General features: G+C 48.8%; 1 protein-coding gene across 1 annotated transcript in view; it reads right to left on the bottom strand.

Annotated features, from left to right (window-relative positions):
- Positions 1 to 1,500: 1,500 nt before the first annotated feature.
- The window catches only part of CALN1 (calneuron 1), a 477,016-nt gene continuing 467,081 nt past the window's right edge, over positions 1,501 to 11,435 (bottom strand). The window contains exon 6 of the mRNA XM_021700534.1: positions 1,501 to 1,803. Coding sequence (XP_021556209.1) covers positions 1,676 to 1,803 — 128 coding nt within the window. The 3' untranslated portion in view covers positions 1,501 to 1,675. The remainder of the gene's footprint in view (positions 1,804 to 11,435) is intronic.

Genomic DNA, 11,435 nt, shown 5'->3' with positions numbered 1-11,435 from the left:
GGACGAGTCAGAGAAGGCAGTAAGGGAGAAAACTGGGGGGGGGGGGGGGACCGGGGGGAGGGGACTGGGGACACACACCACACCGCAAAACCTAGAGAGGAAAGATTCTGGCACCTCAATACTGGAAGAAAGGGGAAGAGGGAGCGGGAAAAGCATGTAGCCTGAGGATGCGATGGAGAGAAAGAGGAGCGAGACAATTCCATTACAGAACTGAAGACCCGAGCTCGGAAAAGTACAAAGGAAAGCATCACATGGAAAGATGATCGGCCAATCAGACTATGCAAGCTTGAATCAATAGTGGTGGCTGATGGGGCCTCTGGGAGAAGTCGGGGAATTACAGACTTGAAATGGTGTTGAACACGGACCACGGGATCCAGGTCTCTTCCCCAGCAGAAGTATTCTGCAGGCAGGAGCGAATCACCTGTCGTTCTGGCTAAGCTGATACACGTCTTTTTGTTTCCTCATGAAAATGAGTCAGTTGTAGAATCTGAGTGCTGGAAGGTGTTATGTAAAATAGTCGTTTGATCTTTCCATCTTTCCACTGTGGATTGTATTTCTCTTTTTATCTGGGGAAGACTAACAAAGCATATTTTAGGACGAGAAGAAGGAAAGATGCTCAAGGACCTGAACTTACAGGGGTCTTCTGGCATGGATGGGTGGGTTCAGGCTCCAGGACTCCTCTGACGGCTGGGGGTGGGCTGCAACACCACCTCCCCACTGGTCTCGGTCCCTCCCTGCACCCCCCTCGCCCCGAAACTACCTGGCCCACCCAAAGGAGGCAGGGACGTGTGTCGGAGGACAAGCTTATATCAGGAGTAAGCGAGTAGGAGAGAATGACGTCACACGTGAAGAAGCCCAATGCATACGTCTGTCTATGTGTCTAGGTTATAGAGATGCCCACGAGTATGCTTCTTTTTTCACTAATGGCAGCACAGGGGGCAAAGCTGGGAGAAAGGCTCTCTGCAGATTCCAAAATGCTGGTGCGCGATGGGCTCTAGGAACAGAAAGCCAAGTGCCAACGGAAACTGAGAGCTCCCCAACTCTGCCAACAAGAGTCCTGTAGAAAAGGCAGTAAGAACGGAAGCGAGGGGTGCTGCCTGCACACCGACAGGCGCTGCACCCCATTCGATGGCTTTCCCCTCACGCCTTGGGGGGGGGACGGGCTCCACTGGGTGGAGGAAGGAAGCCAGGGTGGAATGGAAGGCCCCCTCTTCGGGAGCGAGCCGGAAGGCAGCCTCTGGGGACTGAGGGTTCCCTCAGCCGGGAGTCTTCAGCTGACCCTGGGGGGTTGAGACAACGGGGCATGGAAATGACTGCACGTCCACGCCTCCCTCTTGCTCTCCTACACCACCAGCCTGGATGGCCACTGGAAAAGTCCGAGATGGGAATGAAGTCTCTCTTCCGAGTTCCTGGGGGTGATTGACGCAGTCTTTGGGAACTCCTGGCTATTTTATTGCATTAGGAAACAAAACCATTAAAGCATTTAAGACAGCCCTTTTGTGTCCCTGCCAAGGAGATGAAGTGGACTGGCAACACCCGTTGCACCGCAGCCTTGGGTTCTTCACTCCACTGTGCCCTGTCTGCATGGTCCATGTCTGCTTTCGGAGGAACAGCGTCGGCCCGCAGGGCATGCACATGCACGGTGAGCCGGGGACACAGCGGTGGGGGGAGGGCACTACTCCATGCCGCTCCGGAGGATCTGGTTGGCTGCGATCAGCATGACGCTTATGATGAAGGCCATGGCGAAGGCGCAGATGAGGCTCTTGCGGACGCAGGTCTGTCTGTTCTGCTTCTGGGAATGCACTGGGGTTGCAGGGGGAGCAGAGGGTAAGGAGACAGGGAGGGAGGGGAGGGGGAGAGAAGAGAGAAGCGACACAGTGAGACAGGCTGACCTCCTCCTCCGCAAGCCCAGTCCATAGGCTGAAGACTGGTCCCATCAACAAGCGTCTCGGGGACCGTTCTCGGAGCCTAAACATCACCTCTTCTGGCAGATGGTAGGAAACAGTAAAACTTCTATAACAAACACCATGAGAGATGTGATGTTCAGAGGGAGGTATAAACTTCCAGATCCAGTGGAGTTATAGGGACTTTCTGAGTGAGAAAATACTAACATTTGAGGGTTTCACAAAAGGCATCATCCAGGCATGACGGTGTCCCCCTCTGCAGAGCACCGGGCTCCCGTTTCTGAGTCACCTGCTGCAGGCACAGCCAGGTTCAGATGCTTCCCTACCTGTTGGCACCGGGCTGGAAGCAACTTGCCGCCCCCTCAGAATTGTTCTTGGTGGCCGCTGGTCGAAATGACTCTAAATGACTTCTGGTATGATTTCAGGTATGCATACCAGTGGTTCTAGAGAGGGGTTCCCAGGCAAGCAGCATCCACGTCACTGGGAGCTTGTTAAAAATGCAGGTGCTCAGGCCAGACCCCATGCCCAATCTACTGAATCAGAAACTCCAGGGACAGGGCCAGCGATCTATGTTTAACTAAGTGATTCTGGTGAAATCTGAGAAGTGGAGCCCACATGCTCTGTGGACGGGACCAGTGTGAAGGAGGGAGGGAGGCACAAAACCCTCTCAGACGTTCCAGAGACACGGTGTCCCTGCCCCCATGTCCTGTTGCACCGGGGAGGTCTGACCTTGGGCCCTAGGGTTGTGTTCTCTTAATCCTTTTTGTTGGGCTTGGTCTTGTGCCCCCATTTTCATAAGGCCCTTGAGAAACCATTAATAGGTCTGAATCAGTGGGAAAGTAATTGGGACTAGACACAGGGAAATGGCAATCACCAGAAAGAAACGCTTTGATAAAGTGTGTTGAGGAAGAACAGGTCTCTTTTCCAGGAATTGCTTTCCCCTGCCAGAACTTCTTTTCCTTCTTTTTCTTCTGTTAGTCTACACCTCCTCCCTTTCCCATCTGTCTGTCCATCCGTGATCTTTGCACACAATTTACCACTTAGCATATGGCCGAAATCTGTGCCCTGGAGGCAGGTGGGAAGCTATGGACACCAGGGCTACTCACTGGACCAGCAGTATGGCACCATCTGGGAGTTTGACGTACATGTGAATGCTTGGGTCCCACTGCAGAATTACTGAATCGAAAATCCTGGGGCTGGGGCCCAGCAATTCCCTAATCACCTGGAGAACTTATTAATTCATGAATTCCTGGCCTCCGGCCCCAGAGATTTTGATTCAGTAATTCTGCAGTGGGACCCAAGCATTCACATGTACGTCAAACTCCCAGATGGTGCCAAAGAATCTGATGGAGTTTGAGTTGCTGGGGGACCTGACAGGTGTCTGTGTGTGTGTGTGTGTGTGTGTGTGTGTGTGTTAGGGACATAGGGTGGGGAGTTTTGGGAAAGATGGTTCTTTAGATTCAGATGTTAAGAAACCCAATGCCAGGACAGAAGAACATTTTTAAATCACCTTCCATTTTGAAAAGGGGTCCTTCAACCTTTGCAAACCTCCAGTGGAGGGAAAGTGGTTGTTCTTTAGGTCAGATTATGGCCCAGAGAAGGTTGAGGGCGGGGTGGGGGGGGGGGGAGGAGAAATGCAATTTCCTTCATATTACTTGCAGTCTCTCTCTGTAGGAAAGAAGACTGGCAAAAGAGCAAGGTCAAGTTAGGGTCCACATGTCTTTATTTATTTATTTTTTTAAAGATTTTGTTTATTTGACAGAGAGAGACACAGCAAGAGAAGGAACACAAGCAGGGGGAGTGGGAGAGGGAGAAGCAGGCTTCCCGCTGAGCAGGGAGCCCGATGTGGGGCTCGATCCCAGGACCCTGGGATCATGACCTGAGCTAAAGGCAGACACTTAACGACTGAGCCATCCAGGCGCCCCGGGTCCACATGCCTTTAAAGAACCTAAAAATGGTTCAATTTCAAGTACGTCTTCCCTTTGACATTCAGTGGCTTCTCTGAGATCCCTGGAAATAACAGGGAAGTAGTAGGAAGCCCGTTGATGTTTCCAAGGACAAACAGAGCTTTCCCTGAGGGAAGGGGTCTCGGGGGGGCTTGTCAAGGGGTTTCTAAAAATTGTATCAACCAGGAAGGTTTCTCCGGCAAGCCACATTTCACAGAGAGCCAGGGCCCCCTGGTGCAGCCTTGGGCTCCCTCTCCAATACTTGGTTATTTCTGCCACCATCTCTTAGATGCTGTCTTGTTATCTTTAATCCTGGATCCACTGGGCTTCTGCTTCCCTTGGGTGATCGGGAGTATTTTCAGTTCAGTTCTCAACTTGCTGATCATGTCTGGGTCTTAAAACTTACAAATTCTTACCTGGAGAAAGAAAATTTCCTTGGTGCAGAGATGTGCCTCCCCCCACCCCCTGCCTCCAGGAGTGGGCTAGATGTAAAAGGGTGCCAGCCCTCAGGAAGGGAAAAAGATGTGGTGTTTAAGAACGAAAAGGACCAAAGCAGAAAATAAAATGAGGATACGGAAGTAGCGTATCTAACACTTTCTGAGGACTGGCTAATTTATTCTGGGCAGCTCCTCAGCATAAAAATGCTTCCGAAGGCAGTCATCTACCTTTCTGTCCTGAGGGCTGGTGAAGGCCAAGAAAAATTGTGTGATTACGCAGAGGGAGAAATTTTTGGCCGAAGCCCTTCTCTGTGAAGGACACTAGGAAAACAAGGTTACAGGCAACAGGATTATCCCCCTGGAGAGTGGCTGCACCTTTGATCTGAAAATCCTTCAAGGCAGTGGGAGGGGAGAGATAAGGAAGGAGGAAAGGCCTGGAGAACCTAACAGTTTGTACTTGGGGCCATGCAAGTCGGAATCCAGACCAAAGTCCGGTAAAACAGAGTGGTGCTTGCAGCTCCTTCCATAGCTCTGAAATACATCACCATTTGAGCCCATAATTCAGCCTCTGTGTCTCCACGAGTGCTTTGATCTCCAGTTCTCACGTTGTCATCAGTGGTGTGGCAGAGTACAAAAGTAATGACCTCGGAGCCAGACCCAAGTCTGAAACATGGTTATCCCACATCTTGGCTGTGTGACCTTGGGCAAGCGAATTTCCTCCAGCCTCAATCAATTCCCTCATCTATAAAATGGGACCAATAAAACCTACCTCGTTGTGAAGATTAAGGATATATTGTTTGCGCCCAGTGAATGCCAATTCTCGTTTGTGAACCTTTTAAAAACTCCCCTTTGCTTCTCGAATACCGCCTGAGTGGGCTAGGCATGCATTGTGTGCTTTATATACGTCATTGTAAAATTACATAGTGGCCGTCCTGGTGAGCTGGGTGTGTGACCGTCACTTGACAGGTGAGCGGTCTGAAGCTCGGAGAAGTGGGGTCCAAGTTCATTTGGCAAATGGTGGAGGTGGGGCTGGAGCCGGGTCTGATTCTAAGACCCAGGTTCAAAACCTCTGCACAAACTCTGTCTTCTTGATCTTTTGCTTAGCAACAGAAAGCTCAGCAATAGAAAGATCCAAAGAGAAGGCATTTCAAACACTTGATGTGGCTGACGGAGTACAACCCGCCACGAATTAATGTGTTTGTTGATAATCATTTAAGGCCTGTCTTTGGCTAGCATATATTTGCACTGCGCTATAGTTTGGGGGTTTTATTTATTCTCTGTGTCTACGCTTTGCTTCCTCAACAAGGCTTACAGGTCAGCCTAGGATGAACTGTGAGCCCAGGTTAGGGCTTCTCTTAACCACCACTTAGGAGCAGCCCCGGGCAAGGGACCGAACTTCTCTGAGCCTCAGTTTCTCTCTCTGTAGAAGGAGCTAGTGATAACGTTCTGCCGGTGTCAAGAATTATCTCAAAGATGAATGAGCTAATAAAAAAAAAAGTGGAAGCTACGGCCAACTGTGAATTGCTAAAGAAATGCAAGACTTGCTCCTATCCCCTCAGGGCTGGAGAAAAGTTCTGCTCATTTTTCTCCTGTTCCCAGCACCCTCCAGCTTGGGAATGCACATCCAAGCAGTGCTCCCAGACCTTTGCTGTGGTCCCTTCCCTCATTAACTTGTCCCGGGCAGCAGCGAGACTCACCCCCCTACAGCAGCACTTAGGATGTACCACCCATGCCTGCAACCTTTCTGCAAAGGCCTTCTTGCTGGGGATGTGCGTTCCATCCAGCTCCGAAGCTCAGCAGGGAGATCAACAGACCACCTCCGATCCCTTTCCCACCTCTGCTCCTTGAGCCACTAAGCCTCCCTGTCCAGCAACCTCTGCTTCTGGTCATCCCCACACGAGACTCTGCTTGCTGGCCAAGACTCAAGGCGCCCGTTCTCGCTGCTAGGGGTGCCCGCTGACCTCCCCTCTCATTTCTTCTGGGCCTACCCCAAACTTTACTTTCCTAGGAGGCTTCTCCTGAACATCTTGCTCTCAAAGAGCCTGATCCTTTAACATTTTTGTAATGGTCTAACTCTCAATATTTATTTATTCCTCATTGAGATGGCATTCCCATACCAGCACATTCACCCTTCACGGGTGACCAATTCAGCGGCATTTAGTACATTCACGAGGCTGTGAAAGCATCACCACTACCTAATTCCAGAATGTTCTCATCACCCTAAAAGGAGACCCCATGCGCATTAGAAGTCATGCTCCATTCCTGCCTGGCAGTCACCAATCTACTTCCCGTCTCTGCGCAAATACCTAGTCCGGGCATTGCAAATACATTATACAACATGTAGCCTTTTGTGTCTTCTTCTTCCACTTAGCCAGGCCCATGCATGCTGTAGGGAGCTTTCCTACTTTCTTTCTTTCTGTGCCACATTTTGTTTATCCATTCACCTGCTGATGGACGTTGGGGTTGTGTCCATTTTTTGACTGTTAATGGGTAATGCTGCTAAAACACTCGTATCCACGTTTTGGCTCTCTTGGGGACAGATCTAGGAGTCAAATTTCCGGGTCAGATGGTAACTCTTTTTGAGGAACTTGCAACTGAACGTGAAAATGGCAAGAATGCATCATGCTGCTGGCAATCCTTTTCATGTCGGTCTTCCCGTCAGGCCTTGGGCTCCCTTTCTAGTCTCTTGGGTTGACAGAGTAGGAGCCCTGGAAGTACATGGGGATGAAATGTGAGTTGGGGGAGGCTGACACAGGAGGACATAGAAGTGAGGTCTCTAGTTTTCTTGAAAGCTTGTTAGCAAGTCTTCAGCACCTGCAGACTCCTGGCTGCTACGGCAGGACCTGGGTTTGTGAGCTCTAGCAACAGATTGTGCCTTTTGCTTTCTCATTTTCACAGAGATTCACACCGCTCCACTAGGCAAACAACAGGCAGTGACTCCTGGATTTTCTCCTGGAGGCGGGAGTCCATACGGATTTTGCCACTGACCAGCTGGGTGGACCTTGGATATATGGGGTTCATAATCCCTCTGGCTTCAGTCTCTTAGAAATGGGGCTGCACATCTGGAGGCACTGGCTCCCAAATGAGGCAAACCAGAATCATAACAATTCTGATTAATTGCCCCAACACAGACCTATGTAAGTGATATTTCTGGCAGGGAGCTTGGGGCTCAGGAATGTTTAAAAACAAAACAATATAAAACCCATCTTAGGTGGTTCTCACAAGGAGCCAGAACTACCAGGTCTGGGAGCTATTATTGCTCTGTGATCCTTCCAGGTCCAACATTTTATGATTTTATGAAACTGAGTATTTCCAAAGCCTAAGGCGGAACTAATTAAGAGCCTCTGAAAGAGAATTTTCTATATATCAGTGAAATCAGGAATGCTCAGGTACCCCAGGTGAGACCTGAAGACAAGATGGACGAGGCTGGTATGCTTTATGATGCCCTTTAAGGGGAAGAGGGGCCACCTCTCCTTCTGGGGGTGGGAGCTGGTTCCTTCTGTACCACAAAATCATCTCGGGTTTCTAGCCATCAGACAGCTGTGTCTTGCTTTGAGGGTTCCACTGTGGACCAGGTGTTGTTTTAGCCTTTCCAACAGACCTTTCCTCTTCTTGGAACAAAATTCATCTTTTGGTTTGGGGATCTGTACCTCTCCACCTAATGGAACTCTCAATCCAGCGCTTCAGCTTTCCCACTGCAGCAAACCAGACCGGCCAAGTAGAGTGTGCCAAGCTCTGGGCTTGGTCCAGGGCAAGGCACATGGGCCAAGCACAATTGATGGGAGCCCCATCTTGGAATGGAGATGAGTCTTCAGGGAGACAATCCTGTCCCTTCGGGGAGAGAGAGCCTGCCCAAGAATGAAGCTGACAGAGAGGAAAGAAGGACAGAGAGGCTGGGAATAAGACAGTGCGAGACTGGGGGGGTGGGGAGGGGAGGATGTCGCTTGAGCTCTTTGGATCCAGGTCAGTCAAAGTTCATCCCTTTGACTTCTTGTATTATCTGAGCCAGTGTTTTTTTTAGTTTAAGGGGTTTCAGCTACTTGAAACCAAGAGTATTGACCAGTACCTTCAGTAAGTTCAATGTTGGTGATGATGACTCTAGGAATGAATGTGTCAAGAAGAATGTTCAAACCCTGCAAATTTGGTCCCTGTCCCATCCTTCAAAGATGTGGCATTCTAGCAGTGGGTGCTCATGACATCTCCAGGAAAAAAACAAAAGAAGAACAGACCTGGGGCTAGGGACCAGCTAATTTTGTTTTTGTTGTTGTTATTTGTTTGTTTTGAATGTTTACTACTGTGTTAAGCATCGTACAAAATATTCTCATGTGTTACCTCACTTAGTCCTCCTAACAACCACATGAGGTCATCATAGGATTCCCATTTCACGGATGAAGAACATTAGGCTCTGAATATTTATTTAAGTGTCTCGGGCAAATGACTGAATACACGGTGCAGCAGGATTTTAAGCCAGGCTTGTCCAGACTGCAGAGCTGGAGTTCTTAACCACCAGATGTATTTATCAAAAACAGCTCTCCAGCTCTCTGTCTGGTGTCTCAGATTCTCATCCCTCCTCACCAATGGCTCCAGAAAACTTTCCTCCAGGATTGCTGGGACGGATTCCCGAACAGAAGAAAAATCCCTTTCTTTCTGAAGCCCCAAATCTCTTCGCAAACTCTCTCCTGTCTCACTACCTGCCATGGACCTCAGCTACACCTTAACCTGATACCTTTACCCAAGGAGAACAGGGTTTATTTAAGGAAAGTCATAGCACCGGGAAAAATGGGAGCAGATGGTAGAGATGACATCTTATGCCCTTTTCATTTGGATGGGCCTGAAATACCCAATGTGCACGGCCAGGTGATGGGGCAAGGCTCCCCACCTGGGTGTGAACTTGACATCCTGAGAGGAATACTGCAACTTTCAGCAGGGATGGCTGAGCTGGAGACCTTGAATTTGGCTGCAAATTCTTTCTGACCTTCCAGTGAGTCCAGAAATTGTCGAATCTGGATGTGACTGTCATTGTCCAATCTTTGCATTGGACAAATGAAGAAAAGAAGACCCAGGGAGTTTTTAAATAACTTCCTCAGGGTTGGGGCACCTGGGTGGCTCAGTTGGTTGAGCGTCTGATGCTTGGTTTTGGCTCAGGTCATGATCTTGGGGTCATGAGATCGAGCCCCGCATTGGGCTTCGTACTCAGCAGGGAGTCTGCTTGAAAATTCCGTCCTTCTCCCTCTGCCCCTCCTCTCACTCTCTCTCTCTCAATCTATCTATTTTTCTCTCTTTCAAATAAGTAAATACATCTTAAAAAAATTAATAACTTATCCAGGAGCACATATCTAGTCTACACAGGGCTGGAAACATGACCCGCACATCCATGCAGTGATGCTTTGGGGGCTACCTGGCCAGTGTCACCTCCTTGGACATTTATTTCTCTTGTCCATCATCCCATCACTGAACGGTGCAGGGCTGTTCTGCCGTGCCTTTCATAGAAACTATCCCCCCGTTGATGATTTTGCTTTACTTCCTTCTGTCGTGCGTGTTGTCAGAATGTCTAGAAAAATCTGACAGCTGGTATTCCATTTAGGGACAACATTTGGGGGATGTGTCTTGAAAGGGCTCGCACACAGTCTTCCTGCACTTCTACTCAACTTCCAAATATAATATGATTTCACTGGCGATGAAATGGAAAATGAGTAATGACGGAGAGCCATTCTGTAAGGAGTCTGAAATGCCTACGTCTGGCTGAAGGACCCAGAAGAACAAATGAAGAGGCCAGGGCAGGGCTGTGTCAGAGAGCCCCGGGTTCAAATCCCTACCCGTGATTTGACTTTGGGCAAAGGACACCACTCTGCTGAGCCTCACTTTCCTCATCTGGACCAGTGGGGCTGCAGAACTAATCTTGCAGGTCAGTTGCACATGTTAACAAATGACCAGCACCTGGCCGGCATGCTGGGCAGTTTCCTCCTGTCCCTTTACCTCCTGGACTGTATCAATTTGAATTAAGCAGTAAACATATTGGAGGCAGTAAATCAAACTTAATATATAGTAGAATTTGTTATGCGAACCCTTAAATAAGGAGCCGGTGACAGGCAAATAGATGATTCAACCACAAGACCACTCAGTTTCACATATGTCAGCAACTGGAACCAAATAATGAAATACGAATGTGTCTCTCAGTGTCTGTGAGCTTATGTTCCCCAAAAGCTAAATGTCTGGTGATTATAAGGGGTGAAACAGAAGCAAAACGTCTTAAAACTCTTACGTAGCACAGATAGTGAATGCGCATTGTGGGGAGTCACATACTCTTGTATCTAACCCATTTGGGTAGATGCTGACCTATTTATTTTTCCAAATGGTTAGAACACAAATAGTGAAAACTGCCACCTCAGAACACTGAGCATAATTTATCTGAATAAGGGAATTCAAAAAGATCAGGGGTTTGGGAGGGCCTGAAAGTCATACTGAGTATTCTCATGGGATCCGGGCCCTATCGGATTCGGGCTCGTGGGTTATGCCAGAGAGGCCCTGACTTCAGTGCTGTTCAATGACCTCATGCCCAGAGCACCCTGCACGGTAGGTGACAGCTGGTCAGGTGCCTGACTCAATCCAAGTAACTTCTCATCCAGAAGCCAGGTGTGAATAAAGGTAAGGTCTCCTTCAGAGCCCTTGAATTAGATTCTTCTAGTCTCTTCCCTGCCTTAATAAGGGTTTCTGTAAATGACTTCTTTTGGTGCTCCAGGAAAATGGGTTCTACACGTGACATGAACCCCCATCTCAGAGTTTCCTGAAGAAGTCAGGAAACCTTTCCTTCTATGTAGCTTGGAGTCTCATCCTGTTGCCTCTTGTCCTTCACCTGGGAGAAGATGGAAAAATTCCTGCTTCTTTATGCTCCAGAGCCCTGTCTTCCGTAAAGATAAGGCAGATTAGAATGTGTCAGGGGCTGGTGTGTGTGTGTGTGTGTGCACGTGTTCGTGCATATATCTGTGGTCTGTGTTGGCTTAAAACTTAAACGAATAAAGACAACAACATCAAGCCAAAAGGAAAACTAAAAGGAGAAAAAGAAATCCAGAAACCTCTCCCATCACGGGGGCCACAACCCCCTGGGCTCCTGGCCTATTTCTCCTTTATGCTTCCATTCATATGGAAAG

The sequence above is a fragment of the Neomonachus schauinslandi genome, chromosome 5 (assembly GCF_002201575.2).
Source record: "Neomonachus schauinslandi chromosome 5, ASM220157v2, whole genome shotgun sequence".
Taxonomy (NCBI): domain Eukaryota; kingdom Metazoa; phylum Chordata; class Mammalia; order Carnivora; family Phocidae; genus Neomonachus; species Neomonachus schauinslandi.
This window is presented reverse-complemented; position numbering and strand designations above follow the sequence as displayed.